A 24,514-nucleotide genomic window follows, 5' to 3' on the forward strand; every position below is an offset into this window, starting at 1 on the left:
CTTACGAGTCGTTTGTACGCCCCACGTTCTTGGATGAGATGTTTTGGATTCGTATTTGCCGTCCTGTATGTACAGGGAAACTACCGCGGCGTTCTTGCACTTCCCTGCGATGCCAGCACGGTAATCGCAGCTCCCCGCTAGGATTTGTCTGCTGTCGCCGATCTTCAAGAATCAATGTCGCCTATAATTTCATGCGTCCACACCGTAGATAACGAAGTAACTTACGCTGAGCTTCACGCATCTCGCTGGTGCATTATTTTTCGTTTGCGGAATAAACCTAGCAGTCACTTCCGATCAGTGCGAGTTCAACACTTCCCTCACGTCGTAGACGTGCCCCACTTCAAATAGACGACTTCCTTTCTCTAAATTCTTTTCACGAAAAAAGCTATGAAGATCTTGTAATTCCCGAAACCCGGTTAAATTAATATCGGCACGCTGTTTCGCGCCATCGCTACCGTTTGACAGGGCACCAAACACGCAGCGCGAGCTGCTAACGCCGTGAGTAATCCTACCACATTCGCGCAACTATTCGTCAGATGGCGCTAGGGGTTGGAAAGACAGGGCGCCGCCTAGCACTTGCAACGTGCCCATAGCCCATGAATAAATTGTCCTAAGGAAGAATTTGGAAGGAAGGAAAGATAGATGGGGCTCTATGCATGACTTGTATTCGAGTCTTCAGGTAGGAAAAGGCCAAAGCTGAATCCTGAGTAGGGTTGACCGTGGGTGGCACCAACGTTTATAGATACTTTTTCTATAAACGTTGGGTAGCACGACCTGTCATATCACAAACCGCCGATGAAATGGTCGGCTGCTCCGACATCGCACAGCACGTCGCCCATCGGTTGAATAGATACTGATAGGCTTCCCATTTGGCCATCACAGCGGCGACAGGTGTCACCTTAACGCTAAGGAAAATGTTTGTGACGCACATTTCCCTCTCCCTCTCTCTCTGACAGACGCATTCTGTCGAGTTCCTTCCAAACAAAGCGCCGCCTATCGGTCTCACAGATCACTACTCGTCCCTCCTTCCGACAAAGAAACACATTGTGATCCTGGTCTCTAACGTCAGATGCTCCCACCGCGACGCGTCTCCAGGCTTATCTCCACGGGGACTACGCGAAATAAAGAAGCCAGTGGTCGGTTTCCGGCGCCGAGAGAGCAACACCTCGCCTCCTGCCCCGGGCCTCTAATGTGCGTCTGTCTGTCGTGCGGAGAGTTGCAAAACCGCGAGATGGCAGCAGCCGACCGACCGCCCGCCCCCTCGAAAGCGCCGCCAACGGCGAAACCTTCTGCCGGTGGCGATCCGCTATTATGGCTCCTCCTCGCCCGCTGACTCCGCGCCGCGAATTAATCCTCGACAAACGTCTGTCTCTCTCACTTTCTCCTCCTCGCTCGCTTCCTCCTGGCTTCTTCCTCCACCTCCGCGCACTCCCGTCGAGTGTCTCTCCTCCACTCTGTCCGCGCGAGTAAATAACCGTGTCCGTAGGATTGCGCACTGGGAGGAGAGCTTTTAGTGCGAAGCTTGCTCGCTTTTGCCCCCTAGCGGGAGGTTATGGGGCGCGGCGCGTTGGTTGGGAAGGGGGACGGCAAAAAAAGGCGGAAGAAACGGTGAAGTGTGGGAGGGTGTAGTGTCGGCGGGGGTATATATTGCGATTGATTGGCGCTGGCCGACGGCAGGCCGGTCAGGGGTAGCACACTCTCAAGTTCAACAAATGGCCACAGAGGGCGAAAAAATCGACCGCGCGCCGCTGCTAACAAAGCCGACGTAGTAGCATCACTTTCGGGATTCGTTCGTTAGTTCCAACATTTCCCGGTAGAGGCGTCGTAATAAGCGCAATTTTATCTTACAAACTTTCTCTTACAATTACCGAAGCATTTTCTTTTACATAAAAACAGGGCAAAATTATCATTGCTAATTAGATATTGTGCTCTTTGTTAGTAAGTTTATTGTTTCTTCGCCATTATAAACGCAAATAGCGTTCAGCATCATCGATCTTTCACGTGACCTCTGGCCTGGATTTAAAATTTTTACCGGTATTTCCGAGTGCATGGCAGCACGGATTCATTCATCCGTGCACTCAGACTGGTTGCTTCTTTTTTGCTAAAACTAGTTTCTTGCGCTTCGATGTCTCGCGTTATTTAACTTGGGGTGAAGTTACGTGTTTGCAAGCGGACATGTAAGCCCGGCAGTTGGGTTTCGATCGCGAGCCATTCGGAACAGGTCTGCATCGAAACGGGAGCTGGATTTTGCTGCGGCTGACAACGGCAATAACGGTGAGTCGTTTAACACCGCTGCTTGAATCGTTATATAATATCCGTGTCATTACCTTCCAGGCGGGCACAAGTTAACGAACTAGATCCTGCATTACATATGGGCAGTGAGGATCTCAGTTGCTGTTTCCTAAATAAACCTTTACTTGCGAGGCTGTCGTTTGGTTTACACACACAACCAGGAAAGAAAGAGCGATATCGGAACGCGCGTCTCATTTTTCATGTTATTGTAGCCGTGGTTGTAGGTGACTGAGTAGCCTTATCAATATACATATTAAACATTTTTTTCGAGTCGGCCGGCAACGTCTTTCGTCCACAAAACCGAATAATCCTTTGGTAAAATAAAGTGAAAGTACAGAATTTAATGTATTAAACAGTTGCAAGCATGATAATTCACCCATATTTCGTACTTGTTGGTTCCAAATGTTCTTGCTGTTCAGATTGGTTTACCGTAGGGCATTTATTTTTGCAGTAGTGAAGCGGTGCATCACGTTCGTGCAGAAAAATAATGCATCAGTTCTAATAGCTTCATGACTTTCATGCATTTGCTTGTGGAACTAGCAGTGTGATCACTTCTAGTGTATAAATGAACCCACAAATGTTCTCATTTGTGATCTTAATAGTACTTGCGCTGTTGACATGCATTGTAGTTAGGCAGACATCAATTTTATGGACAATAGCAATATTTATTTAACATGCTGCTTAAGCACCCTAGAACAGACAGTGTACATTTGCATGTGTTCTGTAGTCGCAAATCATTACAACATATATGTCACACCTTTTTGCATTTTAAAACTTTGCTTTTTCAACTTCTGATTCAGTCAAAATTTCTGTTCCAGACATGCAGTAATGAAGACGGCACCAGTATAAAGCAACACACTCCACGCACTAAACAGAAGCTGCTGCCAGCTACAACAAGGTCATTGTGTGGACATTGGCTACTACTACAAGGTAAACAACACATGGTTCAGAAATAAATATGTTTGATATATGCTGTATTGGCTTGCTGTTTGCAGCAGATATGAATGTTTGTTCATATTTATGGTTCAGTATAATTGGTTCGAACATATAAAACACACATAAATTTGGCTAATCTGTGCTGTATCTCATGTGTCGCCGTTTTGCCTCAACCTCAACAGAGTCTATGCCAAGCACATCTTGGTCATCACAAGAGCTCCTATCTGCGCCAACAAGAAGGGGCTGGAGCCGAATTTGCAAGGCTTTTACACCAAGAACAAAGAAGCACATGCAGAAGAATATGAATGAGATATCAAGTCTGCAGAGGACTGTGTCAAGACTGAAAAGAGCTTCAGCCACCATTCCACCAGCACGGACATTTGGTTGAGTCATCCAGGTAACTCAAAAAGGACTTTCTAGAAATTCTTCGTCTTCAGGTGCACCTGCAACATCTGACCAAGCACGGACGACGCTGGCCAAAAGATTGAGTTCCATCAGTTTGCCCTTAATCAGCTTCCTAGCCATGTTAATTCTGTTTGTGCCAAGTGTAATTTTTCTTCTATAAATGCAAGCTTTCTCATTGCCCATTTTTGTTAGAGGTCATTCATCCTCATCCAAATATAAAGGTCAACCGATTCTTCGCTGATACTTAATACCAGTCACTGTCTAGCAGCCTAACATATCTGTAGCAGTATCTTCTAGTGTATGTTGTCATGCGCAATTCCTCTCCTGAAATAGCTCATGCAGCATCGGCATGCGTCTTGCATTAACCTATGCACATGTGCTATGCACCATTTTACTTTTCTTGATGTTTTTAGCCTTCAATGCTTGCAGAGCAGAGTGGCTTCTCTCTTGAATGCAAGCTTTCTCATTTTCCATATTCCTAGTCTCGTTGATGATTGCTCCTCTTCCTTGATAGCCTGGGTCTTTGTGCAAGCTACAGTGAAGTGATTGATTGCAGAATCTGGTTTTGCTGCCACACTTGGCTGTGGTAACTGTGTTACGTTTCTCAGATGTGGGGGCCTGGTCAGTTGCATTGGTAAGCAGTCCCTCGAGGTAAGCATTTGCTCCTGCAGTCCGCAAAGCGACATAGACTCCCAGTATACACACACCGTAACTGGTGCGCCCCGTTCGTTCTGGCCTGCTGCAGTAATGGGCAAATTGTGCTTGTGGCTTACCTCGGCCATGATTTGCTCAAAACGGAGACCAGCATATGTGCTCACATGGTTCGAAGTGTATGAAGTTGATAGCCGTATGGGTGGAAAGGCCCGCAAGAATGGCTGCCGAAGGTGATGCCCACAAAAGCAACTTGTCCACATTGCGACAAAGTGTGAGCCACACATAGCAGCCCCCAAAGAAAATAAATGTGCACGTTGGAAAGGAGTTAACGCTAAAATGCCGGGTAGTCCATGTCGCTGTGTTGGTTGCGGCAGCAGATGCCTGCGTCACCTGATTGCTTCGCAATGGAAGTTGCTCATCTTCAACGGCAACTGTTGGTTCAAACAGGTGCGAGACTCTGTCCAATCTGTTTGTACCGCAGGTTGTCGCTCGTTACCAGACCACCACATGTGACAAAGGCAAGCATTATGCCGTAAGATGGTTCGTAGCCAATGTATAATGTATTGTCTGAACCTCATGCGGTGACTGATTGCTGTTTAATCTTGCTGTTATGCCACTTGGTTACGGTCGCAGTTTTATGTTTTTCGAATTTCGAATATTGCGGCCTGGTCGGTTGCACTGGGAAGCAGCCTCTCGTAGTAAGCATTTGATCCTCCAGTCTGTACAGCGACATAGACTCCCAATTTACGCACACCGTGATTCGTGCTCCCCGTTCACCCTTTCCTGCTGCAGCCATGGGCAAATTGTGCCTCTGGCCTTTCTCGGCCGCGATTAGGCATGAACGGAGACCAGCATAAGTGCTTACATGGTCGGACGCGTATGAAGTTGGGTGGAAAGGCCCGTAAAAGTGGCTGATGAAGGTGATGCCCACGAAAGCGACTTGTCCATATTGAGACAATGTGGGACACCAAGTGTGAGCCACACATTAGCGGCCTCCAAAAGAAAAGAAACATGCAGGCTGGAAAGGAGTCAATGCTAAAATGATGGGTAGTCCATGTCGCTGTGTAGGCTGCGGCAGCAGATGCCTGCGTCACTTGATTGCTTTGCACTGCAAGTTGCTCATCTTTAACAGTGACTGTCGCCGCAAACAGGTGGGACACTCTGTCCAATCTGTTTCTGCTGCTGGTTGTTGCTCGTTAGTAGACCACCACGTGCAACGAAGGCAGGCACTACGCCTGTAGGTAGGCAGCTCAATGTACCCTAAGAGACCCGTGTATGTGAATGCTCACTGTTGCCATATGGTTCGTCGCCAATGTATAATGTATTGTCTGAACCTCATGCGGTGACTGATTGCTGTTTAATTTTGCTGTTATGTCACTTGGTTATGGTCCCAGTGTTATGTTTTTAGAATATTGCGGCCTGGTCGGTTGCACTGGGAAGCAGTCTCTCGAAGTAAGCATTCGCTCCTGCAGCCTGCACAGCGACATAGACTCCCAATTTTCATGCACCGTGATTCGTGCTCCCCGTTCGCGCTTTCCTGCTGCAGCAATGGGCATATTGTGCCTCTGGCCTTTCTCGGCCGCGATTAGGCATGAACGGAGACCAGCATACGTGCTTACATAGTCCGATGCGTATGAAGTTGATAGCCAGATGGTTGGAAAGGCCCGCAAAAGTAGCTGATGGAGGCGATGCCCACGAAAGCGACTTGTCCATAGTGAGACAATGTGAGACAGCAAGTGTGAGCCACACATTAGCGGCCCCCGAAAGAAAAGAAACGTGCAGGTTGGAAAGGAGTGAATGGCTAAAATCTGGGGTAGCCCATGTCGCTGTGTAGGCTGCGGTAGCAGATGCCTGCGTCTCCCGATTGCTTCGCAATGCAATTTGGGCATTTTTAACGGCGACTGTCGCTGCAAACAAGTGGCACACTCTGTCCAATATGTTTCCGCTGCTGGTTGTTGCTCGTTAACCTGACCACCACGTGCGACGACGACGGTGAGCTGTTTACGAGCTCGCGTCAATGATTCCAGCGTATCTCGACATGCAAACTTTATTTCTGCTATTGCACGAGAATGTACACTGCTTGTCTTCTGCCAATAAAGTCGCGCGTTCTGTTCACTCACTTGTGGCTTGTTTGTATGGGCGTCAGTAGAGGCTCTTGGCAATTAGAACGCACCACCTACGCGGCAGCGAAGGCATTGAGGCATGCCGCATAGCCTGCAGGGCAAGCACGGCGCGTACCAGCGTACGCGACCGGCAAAAAACGACCATATTGAATTTTGCTCTAAAAAAAAAAATGTGCACTTCCGCTTCCGGTTTGAGCAACGTCATCTGGCGTCCCCCAAAGTAAGTTCCATGCGCTGCCGCTGCTTATTTTCGAACCACGGCGGAAGGTACAGTTTCCCTTCTCTAAGTTTGTTCTTTATTCTATGGGCCGGTCGTCGCTGACGCCAGTCGACATTGCGCGGAGCGCGCGAGCAGCAGCAGTGGTTTCGCGGCCGCTGCAAGCGGCTTCTTTTCTGGACGATCGCTAGCGCGGATGCCGCCGCAAAAGCGCCTGGCGTGCCGACGAGGTGCTGGGAGAGAGAGATTTCCAAGCCTCCTTGTTTTCCCGCTTCGCGCTTCCTCCCCCTTCTTCTTCCTGCGCCATCTTTATCTTTTTTTAATTTCCCGCCCTTTCGCGTCTCACCTAAATTACGTGCAGCGCGGCGAATGTCGCGCGTTAATCGCGCGTCAGTCAACCCAGATTAAAAAAAAACGTAAGGAGGACCTTTCCACTGTCGGCCTCTGATCCACCCAGTGAATAATGGAAGCGTCACGGAAGCGTTAGCAGCGCGCAGTGGGCAAGCTTTCAGATCCCTTTTGTGGAACGCGCAGCTGGCTGTCTTCAGCGATCGGCTGAAACGAGCTCTGAAGTGCATATAGTGTTGGCTGCATCGCGCAGAATTTCGCGGTACGGGGCATAGGCGATCTTATCTAAACTTCCATTAGTAATATGTGCGCCGCTTATCTTCCGCTGTGAGGAAAAAAAAAATCTCGGTTTTGTGCGCCGTGATGACAAATTAACGTGGTCAGGAAACCTCGCGAACGCATCCGTGCAACCATTTCCGTGTATATGAATCAGGTGTGGTATACCGTGCACTTGTCACAGATAGAAAACGGCAGCGTTTGCTATAGAAAAGAAAACAACGAAAGGAACATATGCCTTATAGCCAATAATACCTTATGAACACATGACGATACCATAGGAAAAACCCGTATGTTCCTATATGTTCACATTTAGCAGCACTGGATATCGGCCATATGGGTTTTTCCGATAGGCTAAACAGCCCAAGACGGCGGCAATGAAACGCTTGCGTAAAGGTATAGAGTTTCTCACTGTAACACCTAGAGGGAAATCTGGCGCCACCGTCTATGGGAGTTTCCTAAGGGGCGCTGTGGCGTCATGGGAATGATGGTATATGTGTATGTGTCTGCGAGGCTTGTGTTGGCTGGAGTTGTAAGAGGCTTCTTCTAAAACGTGGATATGGCTACACAAATAACGCATTCAAGTAAAATCTTCATAAAATGTTTTCCATTCACGTATATTACATCCACCTACAATGCATAACCAAGAGAAGCAAGAACAAACGACAAACTGCTCCAAAGTGAGCGCGAATCTTGTCGTCTGTCCTCCAACTTTAGCGGCCCGCTGATACTTTTTACGTTTCATATATCATTGTACATGCAATAACAAATACTCATAGTTAAGCAAATGATGATTTTGTGTAATAATAAAGCCAAAACAGCTTTTTACGTTCTGTTTTAGTAGAAAATTAATCATTGTGACAGACGTTGTGCTCGCCTGGCTCTCCGAGAACGATGCCAATCCGGTCACCATATACCGGCATTCCCATGCATACCTCAGCGCATGCAGCGCCAGATTTCCCTCTAGGTAATATAGTGAGGAACTCTATGCGTAAAGGAGCGCGCATCCGAGATATTTCATTCACCCCTCTCTGGTCCTCGTTTCTTCTCTCTCGCTTTTTTCTTCTTTGTGTCAGTTCATTCTCCCGCCCCGTCTTCTTTATCTTCTCTTCCCTGTCTTAATTCACGTCCCCGTTTCCTATGTTCCTTTCTTTTACGTCAGTCTGTCGATCCCCCTTCCGTCTTCCCTTATTTCTTTTGTCTTTCCCTGCGTCTTCGTTTCTTTCCTGTCTGCATGCCTCAATCTCTTCTGTTCGAGGAGCTTCCAGCTTTTCGTCGCCTTATATCCACGTAGGTGTCTCGTGATGGATGGGGGAGTAACGGGAAAGTGCCGCTAAGTCCCGGAGAAAGATTTTTTGCCGAGCCGAGGCTCGACACTCTGAGGCGTGGCGGTGCTAGTGGTCGCTGTGGTTAAAGCTTCTATTCTGGTCGCTCTCTCTCTCTCTCTCTCTTTCCTGCTCGGCTGCTGCTGCAGTCTACTCCAGAGGGAAATGCCGACGGAGGCCCCGAATTGTACGTGCGCGCGCGTTTCGGGAGCGGTTGTCGAAGATGCTGCAGCTGCGCTGTTTCGCAATTTCGCTTTGAACGAGCGGGGAGTTGTTGCGCAAGAGAGTGCGTGTACGGAATAGGGTGACTGATCACGTCCCGGAGGTTTGCCACGAAGTTAGCGCTGCGACAGGATAGTTCATTGTTGCGGGGCTTAGTTCAACACGTCGTGATTGATTGTTTCAGTATGCACCCGTGGCTGGTGGCTTGGCGGCTGCGCCGTTATAATGCTGATCAAGTTGCCGGTTGGGTTCCAACGGGTGGCGGTAGCATTCCAAAGTGGGGGAAGAGGTCAGAGGGGGGAGGGGGGCATCGGTAAAAGAAGTTTTCGAGAACGTTTGCCTGCCGGGCCGGATTTCGGTGTAGCCTATATACTGAGTATCCCAAGGGGCACAAAATGAGACGAAAGAAGAAAAAGAAAAAATGATTGATTAGTTAATTTCTGTGGTTCTATACGTGCCAAAGCCCCGATATGACTGTCAGGCACGCTGTATTTGGGGACTGCGGATTAATTTTGTGCCCACTCGGGGTTCTTTAACGCGCGGTCAACCCACGGTACACGCGGGCGCTTTTACACTTGGCCCCTGCCATCGAAATGCGGCCGCCGCTGTGGCCAAGATTTGATTCCACGCCCTTCGGCTTAGCTTGCGTAACGCCAAAATCCACCACGCCACCACGACTAGCGACACTATTTTCGTATTGCGTGTTAAAATGTTTGTATGTAGCATTTCTTTCTTGTGCACGTGCGCATTGCTGTTTGTTTTATAACATTCTGACGATGCTTGCGTACTGTGTATAAATGAAACGTCACTAACGCGGGCCACAAATATACGTGAAGCAGCGCCCGTTTTTTTTTAGATATATATCTTTATAATTGGATGTGTGATAGAAACTTACGCATGATGTACCTCGCCTCAAGTTTTGAGACGAGGTACTCATGATGTACCTCGTCTCTCCAATCAAACAAATACGCATTACATGCCTATTTGTTTGATTTCATAGCAGTGTTTCCTGGACATCTGTGCTGATTGTTAATCTGTGTATTACTGTATTTTGTTGTTGCTTTTCTTACTGCTGAGGCTGCCTTAAGTTCTTTTCTCGTTTTCCAACAATGTTGCTAGGTGCGTTATTTTGTACTTCTACCTATTATTCTAGTGCCTCCTCTCAGTGATGCTTAATAAGAAAGCCCTGAGGGTATCACAACAAAATAAATAAATAATAAATAAATAAATAAGTTGCACAACTTTGTGTGCGTCTGCATAGCCACGACACTGTGTCTTTGTGCCGAGTTTTCTGCATTCTTCACAAAACGGCAAGTATGGCAGGCCAGACATGTATAGCATATCTTGTATGTCACTGTACAAAGACGAGAAGAAGGGCCAAGAATCACGTCAATCTGTTAAGCAGCAGCTTTTTGTTTTTTCTTGGATGAAGGAATACCTCACAAAATGAACCGATTTTATTTTCTGGCCTCCCAATCTGATGCCGCTTCTAAAGCTAATGGATCAACGCCGCTGAGAGCTCACTACGAACATGGTACAGCACACAAAGTACACAACCTTCTGGTGCAGCACATAAAGACTCGTGAAGTGGACGCCTTCACCAATGAATACGTGAACTCTAGACATGAAGGAAAATAAGTGTTTGTTAGTTTGTAATTTTATTAGCTGCGTCAGCATAAACAAGCTGATTGTGTTCCTCGGTCACGCGTCTGTTTACCGCGCACGTTACACCTGTAGGGGACCGCATGGGCCGGGTCGCTCGTTTACTGCAACAAAACGCGCAGCTGTATCAAAGCGGCCACTTGAACCAATGGGCCGTTAAACTCCATCGCCGAGAGGCGTCACAGTTCCCAGCTGCTGCGTGGAAAAAAAAATTTAATAGAATGAGTTTCCCAACTCTCGCTCATAATTTACGGATACGCTTTCCCTCTCCTCTCATTACAGGCGGCGAAACTCGGCGACGACCCGTCGGTCCACAAGCCGTCGGTCTCTGCAAGCCTTTGGCTGCGTGCGTTCGTAGAGATCACACACGGCAGCAGCTGCCGTCTGCTTCGGCAGGAAATAAAGCGGACGCCTTCTGCCGCTTCTGCTGCCGCTGGCTTCATACAGTGCTTGTGTACGCTGCATAACAAGGCACGAAATCGTCTGCAGTGACTACCGCAGCAACGACGCACGGTGTCGTCTGCGCTGTCTTCGGCAATATATCGAGGCACGGAATCGTCTGCACTGGCCGGGTGAGTGTACGGAATCGCCCGCCTTAACCAGCCGGCCTTTCTCTGCCCCTTCTCCCCCAACTTTAAGTGCTCATATTTTATTATTTAGGAATTTCCGGTCGCGCAACTGTAGCGCCACCTATGCGTGGCGCTACAGTTGAAGAGGGGAAGGGGTCGATTAACCGAAGCGGCATGCTGTCGCGTTTGAAACGAGTTTTCCTTCCACAGTGAACTTATGTGGTTTCTCGCCGCGGCTCACCAGTGCGTGCGAATTAAGCGAGAAGTTGAATTAACCGAGGTCGAGTCAACGGGAGGTCGACTGTATCAGGTTAAAACATGAAGGTCGTTCGAAGCGAAAGGGCCGAATCCATGTGCCACCCATAATTCCCGTGGTAGGGTGAAGCACACTATCGGCGGCGCGTGCAAACATCAGCGTCGCGTATTTCTCTTGTAAGGGATGTATGAAATTATAACTCCGTGTGTTACGGTATTCCATAGTTGTTGTTGTTGTTGTTGCGCCTGTGATTGTATCTTTTCTGGTTGACCACGCAGTGCGTGTTTAGGCTGCCTACTACGAGGGCAACCCGAAATTGTGAGCAAGTTTTTCGATTTCGAAAGCGCCAAAGAAATGAACGCGCACTGCGTCCCTCCCGTTTTGCTTACACAACGCTTGCCATGTTGCGTGCTCTAGCGATGACGCCCACTGTGGGAAGTTCCTGCGCATGGCAGGGTGCCATGTATATACAGTGTAATAACAAACACGGACACACAAAGAACGAAGCCTGACCTTCGCGGGCGCTTTCATTGTGTAATCGCAGCAGACTCGGGGCTTTATGGACGCTGCGCTTTCGACTCTCGAACTGACGACGCGCAGGTGTGGGAACGGGGTCGCGACGGCCGGGAGAGCGCGCGCAATCAAGCGCAGGCACGCCATGCGGGAGCCCTACTCTTCTTCGCTTTGGGGGTGCTCGCTCGAATCCGCGGGCGACTGCGTTCGGGTCGCGTGGTCTTGCGGTCGTCCGTGGCGACGCGACATCGTGCTCGGCATCGTTAACTCGACATCGGTTAATTCAACTTCTCGCTTAATTCGCACGCGCTAGAGGGCCTCGGCGAGAAACCACATTAATTACTATAGAAGGAAAACTCACGGATGTTCTTTTTTTTTTGTGTCTGAACTGCTGACGTCCTATACCGAGCACTTACAGAATGTTGGTTAATTAACCTCCCGACTCCCTAGGTATGTCCAGTTGAGCTAGATACCTTGCGTGTAGTTAGTTTGAAAACACCCTAAGAAGTGACTGCAGAACATATTCGTGCCGGGACATGAAGTCAGATGCGTCGCGGGGAAGGTGCATACGGAAGTGGTCAGCTTCTGTGAAAATTTTCACCAATCCGGTATGTACGTATAGTTGTGTCGCCACGGGCAACGAAAGACACCCGTGGAATGCTTTTCAAATTAGTTTTTGATACGAGAATCCGGGATGCAGCCTCAGTGTGCCGACCTACCACATGGTGTTACAACTTTATGTCTCCGTTTGTAGGACAACAAAAATTGTTTTTACGACAAGGACCACGAGGAGACGGTTACTTTCTAACAAGATGATGTGGGCTGCCTTCAGCAAGCTCATACATGAACAAAAAAAGAAGAGTTTCTCACATTTGTAACATAAGGGTTGGTAATAAAAACCGACTTGAAAAGCAGTTATGTCTTTGAGCGACCAGCAGGTTAAGCAAATGAGGCATGGATTTTCTCTTGCTTGCAGGTTTTCTTTCTTCTTTTTGTGATATTACTCGCGAGCGAAGAACAGGAGAACCTGATAGGGCGACCAAGTTACCTTTTATAACTTAAGGTATAATCCTATTGCTTCTGATGTTATGACAGATAAAGTGCGTAGGTATCAAATTTGAAAGAGACCAATCTTGTTCGTAGGCGTGCCCCAAGACAGATAAAGGTTTCTTTTTACAGCGGAGCTGTATGCTTCTGCCCCCCTATGCATTTGTCGTACGTGTCCGTGGCTAAAAACTCAACCAATCACAGCGGTAGGCGCCCGCCGCGTACGCCGCTGGGTTCGTTGCACCACCACCAGATGACGCTCACCTCCGCGCATCCGTGGCAGTGGCGTCGACGGCCGTGCGGGGAAAGACAAGAAAGAACAAGAAAGCTTGTCTTCGCGCATAGCGTTCGCCGCGCAAGCCTTTCCCGGTACAGATTGCGGTTGCATAAGCTGCAGTTGCCGGGAAGCAGCAACTGTAGCATGTGAAGCAGAAAGCGACGTAACTACACCTTCACTGTAAAAGAGGAACCTGCCTAACAACTGAGTTCATTTTTGTTCCGATAGCGCTATGCATGGGAAGGCGACGCATAGTTGGACTCCCGCAGAGCAGCGTGAATGCGATGATTGGCGACGGGAACAGCAACGTCAATATGCACAACGGTGTTGTGCTCAGGCTAAGTATATAGAACGCAGCGGTTCCTCCCCAAAGCAAGCCGGGCACCGGTAGGACGCGTAAAGAGCGACGCGAATGCGACGAGCGACGAAACGAACAGCAACGTCAATATGCACAACGGCGCCTTGCTCAGGCGCGGCAGGACCCAGTTCAAGAGTATAGGTCACATTGGCCTATCGGTGAAGGTGATGCCACATCTTCGCTGGCCAACCACCTTCACAATGTGGATTGGAGCATTTTTTTTCTTCATGAGGTTCACGATGTGGGGTGGATGCAAATGAAGGAATGGTGCCCTTTCCTCATTTCGTTCCCGCCTCCCGCAGCGGCGTCGTGCCAGCGTGAGCCAGGACGCGCTCTTGAGGCATTCTATAGGCCGATGCATTGAGTTATTGCACTATAGTCGATGACAACCTAAGAACTAAAAGGTGTGCGCTGTCCAGCTCAAACACATGCAATTTACATAGATGCGCCAGCCATTTAGGTTCGCTTATTTACATGACGTCAAGCAGTTAGCTTCGTTTGAAACAATTTTCTTTCTCCGCACAGATCGGTCTTTGTGCCACTGGCTTCAGATTGAAGCCCGAACTTCTAGGCAACTTTTTTCTGGGCGATCCCTGTTATCGCTACTCGGCCAAAGGTAACATTTTAGCATGATGCAACTAGCTTTTGTTTTACAACAATTACTTCGGCATTTACATTACCAAAGCGAAGTCGTTCAGTCTTTCAGGGGCGAACAGCAGGTGCACTGCGTTTGTTTGTGGGCGGAATGCGTTGGCGGGCTAGTCGGTGCGGATCCACTGCTCAGCGCAATACAACGGACACAAGAAAGGCGACAGGTCAAGGCGCCTTGTCCTGTCGCCTTTCTTGTGTCCGTTGTATTGCGCTAAGCAAAGCATTTGTGGGCGGAGCACGTTTACAATTCTTAGGTTGTCACCAAGGGGTATCTTGTCACCGACTACATCTGCCGCGTGCTCGCGTGGAGCCCTTTCGTAAAGCTGGTGACGGAACGAGTGACGTGCACGAACGAGCCCGCACCGATATGCGCTCGCCGGTGTCCTGCATCTTGTCGAGCAGCCTCTCGTAGAGCTCGAGCGAGAGGTGCTTGTGGAAGCGGCGCAGGCTGGGCGCGTTGTCCGCCAGGAAGAGCAACAGGCTCAGCTGGCCGCCGCACAGCGGCACCTGCGAGAGGGAGCAAAAAAGGAGAGAGAGAGAGAGAGGGAGTGTACATGAGCAACGCTTTAGGTTAACACGGCGGTAGAGAAGTTTAACATGTCCCCCATACTTGTTATGGCCATTTGTTAAGCACCTGATCAGCGCAGACCTGGGACGGGAGACGCATAAAGTCCCTTAAGCTTCGTAAAGTAGCGACACTCTCCTCCTCCCCCTTCACTCCTCGTTTCTCCTCTCTTTCACGCTCCCTCCTCGACCGTGGCGCCGCCTACACCGCTCGAGCGTAACAATGGCGCCAACATGCGCTTCCGGTCACTCCGTAGACGCTTCTCGAGCGAAAATGGCGCTGAAGCACGGCGCGAGGGCCCACGTGATGCTATTAGGCCAACGGCGACACTGCCTCGGCCAGCGCTTGCGAGGAGGACGCGGCGTTTTTCAAAGCGTACTAGTGGCGCTACTTTACGAAGTTTAAGGGGCTTTAGTCACGCAATGATGCTGGCGCCATCTCCTGGCGTTTTCCTCAACCACAGCGTATTGTAAATGTTTTTATGATGTGTCATTCTCCACGCTGAAGGCGGGGGGGGGGGGGGGGGGCGTAGAAAAATAGGTCTACTATGCACTAATGATTGCATACTGCCAGCACCTTTGCGCATTGACGTCAGCGCCACAAGGCGGCTTCACACGGCACCTCTTTGTGTCCGGTCTTGCGACAGAGTGTGCTGGCCTGTGCTGTTACAGTTTACGGAATAACGGAATGTGGCAAACGTGAATGAGAGAAGTAGCGCGACGGCAGTGATATCTCCTGGGCATTTGTTCAACCACGAATCGCCAGAAATGTCTTTTTTTTTTCCTTCTGTTTTATGACGCACTTTCGCTGACTGAAAACAACGAGACACTGTGAATTCGTACGTCGTCGTGTCGCTTCCAACTCATTTACTCCCACAGCTAAGGAACGCACAGCCCGTCGTAGCGGTAACACCGGCGGGGTGAATGGAAAGCAGGCAAGAGATTGATACGACTGGACGCGTGACACATGCATATGTGGCAGTACAAGGTAGATAGAGAAGCTCTGAGGAAGAAAAAAAAAACATTAAGGAGATGTATAAAAAATGTTAGAATGAAAAACGTGTATAGCATACTTGTTTGAATCAAGCAGGCTAGGTGACTATTTCTCACCGCCCCGTTTCAAAGGGGATTCCAATAAGTCATCATCATCATAGTCGTCATCGTCATCATCCGTAAACTAATACGCTTACGGATATGCCAAAGCTCCATTTACATATACCTAGAGCCTTCGCGTTTGCTTTCGTACGCCATTCAAAAACTCTGTAATGTAAGTAATAGCGGATCTAGCCAAGTTAGCATCGCTGTGGGTTATAGTCAGACATCTTCTACCAGGGTTAAGCTGATATTCGTTCAACCCGGTTGGCAGAATCCACATAAACGCGGTTAGGCCGGTAATTGTGAGGCTGACAGTTGCGAACCTATAGCCGCTCGTATTACGATAGCGTAAATGAAGCTACACGAGATGCGGACGCTCAGAAGCGTCGTGTGTTTGTGTGTGTGTAGACATGCGGGCGCGTTCTTAAAAAAAAATTAACGTTGCGCTTTCTTAAACCTGTGAGAAATCAAAGCATCACAGAGAGAGAGAGAGAGAGAGAGCTTAAAGTCATCATTGGCCACTCTCCTCACCAGGTACACATATCCTGTCCTTGAAGGGGGAAAAAAATATCCTGGCAGCCACTGCGTACTTTCATGTTTTCAGTCATAAAAGATAACAAGGGCAACTCGTTGAACACAGTATAGTCGCGTAGACCTGCACAGTGCAAGTGGTGCAAACAAGTGGCTCTTTCAATAATGCCTTTATGTATGTCTACACAAACAATTATCCTTTTCTGGCACTAACCAGCGTTTCCCGATGTCTACTTATAAATCCTAAACAAAAAGAGCTTCTCTTATCCCGCGGCTCTCTCGCCGTTAGTTTTAAACTTAAACATTTGAAGGTCAAAGGAAAAAAAAAAACAAAACAATATGGCTATAGGCTTCAGGCACTGCCTTGTACTCTTCGATCAGTACCGATCGATTAGAACTCGCGAGGAAATTACAGGCTTTCGACATCTCTACGCGATGCGGTGCTTCGCAACGCCGCTTGAGCTGCATGGCGTCATTGTGATCGAGACCAAAAAGGCGTACGTCGGCTGCAGGTTTTGTAATCTGACCGAAGCGCTTCGTCTAGCTAGAAGTTTTGTAATGCGTTAAATGCCATCGCTCAAACGAGTTTATCGGGCAAAATGCTGGAATTGTTTTCGTGCTAGACCTATAGCCGTACGTGATTATACATTGAGGGCGAACAAGTTTCCATCGATCTAACTAAGGTCTGACTAATTAGATTTAACTAACTAAGGTCCGACGAGGAGCCGCGCCCATGTATCGCGACCTCGTGTGTGCCTGGGAATTTCAGTGATTCCACGGGGTTCCGAACACGCATAAACAATGATGCTCGCGAAAAAAGAAGAAAAAAAAAAGGCTATCAGTTTTGCAGCTGGGTAACTTCGGAAGCAATGCGCTGGCGACAGACTTTTCTATGCGTGCTTTCATTCGAATCCGTTTCAAACGTAAATAGAGGTGTATACAAATACTGCATGTTTCGAATGCTAATCAACAGTTTTTGTGTGTGTGTATGATTCGAGTGGTATTCTATTCGAGATTTAGATGTTAGTAATTTTCGAACGTTCGGTTGTGTTCCAAATACTTGGTGATGAGAATGGTTGCTGTACTGTCCACTATCGGTTAACAAAAAGAAAGAAAAACGCTCCAAGAGGGCCTTAAATGCATGTTGTTAAGCCTTCGAAAGTCTTTAGCCAACCAACGACTCCAATTTAGCCGAGAACGCTTGAAGGAGATTTTTTTTTCTTTCTCACGATATATTGAAGTTAAAGTATAACGGGATCAAGAATGCCTCTTTCTTATTCTGATTGCACATTCTTTCACCGATTTCTTTAGCGAACTTCACAAAGAAGTGGTGCGTTCTTCCATCAATGACATGACGGTTGCCAACGAGGCATGCTGTCTTCCTTGCAATAGGGAGAGTTAGAAATAGTATGCCGAAGCGGGTTTGCGTGTCCAAAAATTCAACCAACGCCTTGGTTGTTTTATGTGCCCTTTTTTTTTTTTTTAGTTGTTGTCTATGTGCACAGTAGCGATAACGTCCCCTAAGTTTGGATGCCTTGCTTCTAAAACTGCCTAAAAAAGTACGATGATGGTGATTTACTGGCATCTCCTTGGAAACAGGCCGGTGACAGTCACATAGCCTATACTTGAGTTACTCAGGTATGCTGTACATGGTTTTCATTCTATAGCATTTTTGTGTAGATCTCTTTATTCTTTTTTTTATCTTCCTCAAAACTTCTTTATGTACCTTGTACCTATGCCTGTGGCGGATGCGGTCGTATCAATCTCTTACCTGCTTTTTTTTTCCACTAATACTCTAAACCTTTCTACCTTTCTTATCTCGACTGCTGACCGGTTGCTTATTCCGTCCCCTTTAAAGTACAAGCGTTCCTGGAAGGTGTACGTTACCTATACGGGCCTCACTGGTTGAATCCCTTCGCATTCGATTAGGATGTCCTGAGAGCCCTCCGGATTTTTGCTGCAGCATACGCATGCCTCATCTAGTCACGAACGTTTGCTCGGGCATGTTGATGTCCTTAGGCAACCAGCTCGAGCCTCAAATTGCAAGACACTTCCCTTGGTGTTGGCGTACAGATTTTCCCTTCTAATTTCTTTCTTCTCATTCCTGTAAATCTCCGTGGTCTGTTTTCGTTTCCATTCTTTCCATCCAGTTCGCTGTCTAGCCGTTTCTCTCACTTTCTTTTTGATGACTCCTGGATACTTTCGATTACCCTGTGCTTAGTTACCGACATTATTGACTTCTTCCTCCACTCCTGTGTCCACGCTGTTCAGGTGCAGATACTTGTGCACCTTAGCCGCCCATTTATTTCAAACCATTCTCCCTAGTCTTAGGGACATGCTATACCGCAAATAGAGGGGGCGTTGTTGGCCGATCATGCGAAAAAAAAAAAACGCAAAAAAAAAAGAAAAGTGTGAAAGAATCCAAGCTGAGTCTGCGTTTCTCGGGTGTGCTAAGCCGCTTGGTTGCGCCGTTTCTAAATCTTTTTTGTATATTCAGGAAACAAGCTGTGCACGGCGACTGCTTGCTCTTTTCAGTCGCGCTGGTAGCTACACGTTGTGACGCAGAGTTTAACTAGAGAGCACACAAAGCTACAACGAATTTCAGTGATCTACCATATTCTGCTTTACTGTTGGTGCAAGCCATTGAAAACGACGCTAATAGTGGGCATGCAGTCAAGTCATTTTATGATCTTCGTTCCGCGAGGACACTTACACAACAATAAGGAAATGTCACAGACTCATTGTAGCTGGACAGGGCGTCGTAAGGTGCCGATGCCAGTCCTGCTACTAACGTCCACAGCTGCGGTAACCCGGTAATCCGTAAACGGCAGGACGTTTACGGACAAGCTAAACTTCTCTTGATATCATGGATCTGCCTAAACATCTTCCTTTTGGTTTCGAACGGCTTTGTGACGTCTTAAATTGAACATTCGCCGCAGAACATTGCGTTATAAGTGCGAAAATTCGCAGTGGTTATGCATGTGTCGCAGAAACGCAGTGACTGCATGCCGTTTATATAGGACATATGATTTCTTTGAAACAGTAAAGCTTGAAGCTATAACGGCATGAAAATAACAGTAGTAGTAGTAGTAGTAGTAGTAGTAGTAGTAGTAGTAGTAGTAGTAGTAGTAGTAGTAGTAGTAGTAGTAGTAGTAATGATGGAGGAGGCAAGAAGAGCCTCGATGCCTAACGCACCACGCACTCTCCCTCAGAAAAGATAAGCACGGTACTCATTTTAATTTGAACGCAAATCTCATTAACGCAACGTGAACTCAACGGGAACACAGCGGCACCTTTTTTTTTTACAACTTTTTGTTGCGTATCCATGATATATTGCTGCAGCTGAGCGATCACAGCACCAGAGCTTTCCGCATACGGTAACGTTGTGGAGAAAACTCTGTACGGCCAGAGTCACGCGATGTGGTCAGCAACGCCGTTGACGGCGCCTGGCGCCTGCCGTTTACCTCGACGGCCAGCAGCTTGTTCTCGGAGTCCCGGCAGTGGCGGTAGACGCCCGAGATGCGGATCAGCTCGGGCCCGCGGTCCGAGGCCGCACCCCCGGCGCCGCCTCCGGACCGGCTGCTGGTCACCGTGTACGGGTGCTTCTCGGTCGCCGCAGCGGAAGCCTGCAGGGGTTTATTTTTTTCAAGGCGAGGCTCTATTTGCCTATACCGATCGCGGGTTTGGCGTGGCTGGTCGGTTTCTCGCCGAGTAAAGTGGGCCGATCTCGGAGGCAGTGTGATACCAGACTGCGCCGATCCCGGAGGCACAGTATAATAAGTACTGCGGCGATCTCGAAGGCGCAATCGAAACTGCGCCGATCCCGGAGGTGGTTTAATCCGTAGGGTTTCCTACAATGATTACTGGAGGGAACACCGGCGCTGCAACCGTTCGGTCACCATGGGAACGATTAGTAGATTGACGAGTAGTACACGGATTTGTCTGGTCTACGTGCTTGTGGATTCAGACGTTCTTCTGGCTTTGTTTATATCGCTTTATCTGCCTCGAGTGTCCTAACTTTCAAAGCAATGTATACTTTTATAAGTGCGGAAAGCTCTCCGAACACTCACGATCGCCGCTAATTGTAAAAGTCCAGCCCGTCGACGTGGCCAAATCGAAATGCGCCAAGCGTCTCAACGCACTCCCTGGCTTGCGCGCGAAAAATTCATAAGAGCGTTCTATGCCGCTTGTCGATGCATGCGTCCCTAGCATAAAATGGTTTCAGTACCGGTCTTCTGTGCTAGACGTAATGTGTTCGAATCCAGCCGTCGGAGAATTTTAATCGTTTTCATTTAATTATTTATTGCACAGCACATTGTTTAAAATGACGAGCTTTACGAAGTCGTTTGACGCCAGACGGACGAAGTTTAGGCAAATCCGTGTTACCACCCATCGTTCGCATGCTGGCTGAACCACCCCGCTTGCAGCTCCCGCAGACACTAGCGCCATAGTTCCCTCTAGTGATTATTGCACGAAACTTTGGGGTGTAATCAGAAGGTTCCAGAGATTGTGTGGTACCAAGCTGCGCCGATCCCGGAGGCAGTCTAATCAGAACTGTGCCGATCTCGGAGGTGATGTATTCGAAATAGGGCCAATCCCAGAAACTGCGTAATCGAAGGAGGGTACTTATTGGGCTGTAGTCCTGACACACCAGTGCGCGATTATGCGTCCCCGCAAGTCTGTTTGTTAATGTGGTTTGTAAAGCGAGCCGATCCAGCAGGCAGGGAAATCCTGAAACTTCTGATAATGCTACCGCTGCAGTCACTGAGACGTAGCGTACGTATATACTTAGCTTTCTTTCTTTTTCTTTTTTTTTGCCTCTTTCTCCAGGATTTGCCGTCGGTAGCTCGCCGAGTAGACGTACCGGAGGAAGGGGTTAGGTCTGGGGCGTGTGTAAGGAATTGCGTAAGCTGGAGGTGAAATAGAATTGCAGGCATCCAACGAGAAGAAGGGAAACCGAGGGGCTCGAAGTTTTGCTAGTGTCTATAGCGTTCACTTTCGTTTCCCCTTTGCTTTATCATTTGCGCATATAGATTAAAGTAGGTAATGTAACCCTGGTGCCTTCCTTCGGTTTCATTGCTAATGTGATTGTGAACTGCACGCACTGTGTGTCTCTTAACTTGGCATTTATTTATTTATTTATTTATTTATTTATTTATTTATTTATTTATTTATTTATTTATTTATTTATTTGTACATACTGCAGTCTATACAGACCTAGCAGGTGGGCGTATTTCTGCAAACACTCATGTAGGACACGAATAATATGTGCTCTTGTGCTAGACATATGGAACAGAAAATTGACAGAAATTTGACAGAAACGACTCCAACAAGTGCGTTGGATCTGCCATTATTTATTTATATATATCTTGAAGGAAAAACATCTTCATTGGCGAGTTACCTCCGCTTTTCCATATCGGGTATGTCTGTTTCTAATATATGTTGTAGTCTCTTTCGTGGGTCAGTCCCGAAGATAGTGGTCTAAATATAATTGGCACTGGGGCCACTGAGCGTGTACACTGCGTATGTGAGGATGTTGATGATGATGATGATGATGAAGAAGAAGAAGAAGAAGAAGAGGACGATTATTATTATTATTATTATTATTATTATTATTATTATTATTATTATTATTATTATTATTATTATTATTATTGATAAAATTTAGGGAGAGGCGATTCAACCTCTAGTTGACGTCGATCAAACGTTGTCGCTCCGGCGCAGCTCTCGCGACAAATCGTAAGGTTCGCACACCTCGTTCTCATCCCCAACTCGTCCGGGAAGACGTCGCCTTTCGTCGGCCTCAACTAGATATTAAATCGCCTTCCAACTTCCTTTTTTTTCTCCCTGCGCGTTGTTGCTGCGCTGATGCAACGGCGACCACAGCACAAATGGTGACCCATTAAAACTTCTTTCTGGGCGAGTTGGTGCATACTCGACATAAAAATTGTAACAGCGCAAACACATGCAACCACAAAGCGCTTGTGTCTCGTCCTTGGTACTTTGCGGTTGCATGTGTTTGCGCTGTTCACAATTTTTATGTCAAACGGCGACCCGCCCCCCCTCCGACTCACCGGGAACACGGTCTCCCAGCTGGCCTTGATGAAGAGCGAGTCGCAGAGAACGAGCCGCGTGTCCGGATCGGTGACCCCGCTCACCAGCAGCTGCGGTACGGCGCCCCACGTTTCCTTCTCGACCGTCGAGTTGACCTGCTCGCGGACGCTGTCCGGTTCGTCCTGCGCGCGCCGCCAGGGGGAGCCACAACCACCCACCGTTAACGTTAGCGTTGGAAGATGCAGAAAACGCATACTATCTATCCCCTTCATGCCTTACGATCGGCTGTCGATAAACGTGTGAAATTTACACAGTTTTACGCCAAGGTGCTGGAGACTCCATAGGAAGTAAGTGATGGTGGGAGAATGACTCTGTGCATTAGATATATTGACCCATCATAATTACATAGTAATTAACGTTAACGTTAACGTTTGAAGATGCAGAAAAAGCTTACTATCCCCTTCAGTCATGCCTTACGATCGGCTGTCGATAAACGCGTGAAATTTACACAGCTTTACGCCAAGGTGCTGGAGACTCCATAGGAAGTAAGTCATGGTGGGAGAATGACTCTGTGCATTAGACATATTGACCCATCGTAATTACATAGTAATTAAATATTCATTTAGTGTACAGTCAGTCATGCTACAGTTCTCCATTAAGAATGTTGAATCACCCGCTTAAATAACATGCACAGGTTAATTATTGGGTGCAAGCATTGCAACGAGAGAAAGAAAATATCTCGCAAATACTATACCAAAACGCCACACTCCAGACGTCCCGTCAAACACGGCAGTGCCTTCACCAAAGCGGTCGTCTGAAGTGGTACATCTCACTCAGAAGTGAAACGCTTGTACTTTAGCAAAGCAGGATGTTCAGTTTACTCAAAGGTTAATGTTCGTTGTCTATTCCTTGCAACCACTGCACAGAAATGGCGAAAATATGTCACGTCCACAAATGTGTACGCCGTGACTGAAGGGGGGGGGGGGGGGGGGCTATACTGCATTGTGGGCGACGAAGAAGCCGCGTTTGAAACTACAGTAAAACCTCGGATTTCACGAAACTCGAGAGTGTAAGAAATTTTCCACCGTACGAAGTGCTTTTGTTTCCTCTACGCACGTTCGTAGATCACAATGCGTTGAAGACATTGGAACCGACGAAGTTAAACTCTACGTCTCGACCGAGTTAACGAATTGTTTTGGGGAAATATGGGTAAAAAACTTGTAACCGATGGGATAGCTTGATTTACTAGATGATAGATGGTTAGCGTATAGTGCAAGGGAGAGGATGTTCATCCGAGGCGAACAGGCAGCGACCTCCTCGCGCACGCCTCTACGTTCTCTTCCTTCGGCTCCGCCGTGCAGCGTGACAATTTGTGTGAACCCATATGCCGGGTCTCAGCTCTCTCTCTCTCTCTCTCTCTCTCTCTCTCTCTCTCTCTCTCTCTCTCTCTCTCTCTCTCTCACCGTTCACACACGCGCACGTGCACACATGCGCGCAACGCTCTCAACAGGCTTGCTTTGTGCGGCAAGTTCCCACGCAGGCAAAAATTACACCTTTTTTTTTTTTTTTTTTTTTTTTTTTTGCTGTCCAATATATCGCTGTATTCCTATGAGTGTCTTTGAGCAAAACGTGAACAAGGTGAATGCAGGAGCCAACGTTTCGACAAGTGGACTTGTCTTCTTCAAGGCGCCTTGAAGGCGCCTTATGTCGCCTTGAAGAAGACAAGTCCACTTGTCGAAACGTTGGCTCCTGCATTCACCTTGTTCACGTTTTGCTCATCGCCTTGAATTGCCATCTCCCGGATTCCCCGTCTTTTCTATGAGTGTCTTTAAGTACTTTCGGTGCAACGTTCTCGATTTCTGGAAGTAATTATTTGGTCTCACTGACTTCGCTGAATCGTGGTTTTGGGTGTATATCGAACTTGTCCAAGTATTGTAATCAAGAGATAAATTTGATGATTGAAGTATACACTGCGGTCCGAACGAAGGCAAGGATGTCTAAGAAAGATGGCGTTATATAGGAGTATTTGCCATTGTCGACTGTAAGCTCGAAGCGTGCAGAATATAGCGCAGCCAGGATCGTCAGCACGTGATCTACACACGTCACGCTTTTGTATTCTTGCAATGTCTAAACCTAGTG

At 47.8% G+C, this 24,514-nt stretch overlaps 2 protein-coding genes across 2 annotated transcripts in view; one reads left to right on the top strand and one right to left on the bottom strand.

Moving 5' to 3' along the window:
• Positions 1-24,514, top strand: part of Hers (Histone gene-specific Epigenetic Repressor in late S phase) — a 262,505-nt gene that overhangs the window by 116,834 nt on the left and 121,157 nt on the right. Inside the window, exon 2 of the mRNA XM_055072494.2 lies at positions 10,743-11,032. The gene's annotated coding sequence lies outside the window, so the exon portion shown is untranslated. The remainder of the gene's footprint in view (positions 1-10,742; positions 11,033-24,514) is intronic.
• Positions 1-24,514, bottom strand: part of LOC126534678 (leukocyte elastase inhibitor-like) — a 45,040-nt gene that overhangs the window by 2,523 nt on the left and 18,003 nt on the right. Inside the window, exons 5-7 of the mRNA XM_050181936.3 lie at positions 22,396-22,557; positions 19,786-19,947; positions 14,495-14,638 (exon numbers count right to left, since the gene is read on the bottom strand). Of these exons, the coding sequence (XP_050037893.2) occupies positions 14,495-14,638; positions 19,786-19,947; positions 22,396-22,557 (468 nt within the window). The remainder of the gene's footprint in view (positions 1-14,494; positions 14,639-19,785; positions 19,948-22,395; positions 22,558-24,514) is intronic.

The sequence above is a fragment of the Dermacentor andersoni genome, chromosome 7 (assembly GCF_023375885.2).
Source record: "Dermacentor andersoni chromosome 7, qqDerAnde1_hic_scaffold, whole genome shotgun sequence".
Classification (NCBI taxonomy): Eukaryota; Metazoa; Arthropoda; class Arachnida; order Ixodida; family Ixodidae; genus Dermacentor; species Dermacentor andersoni.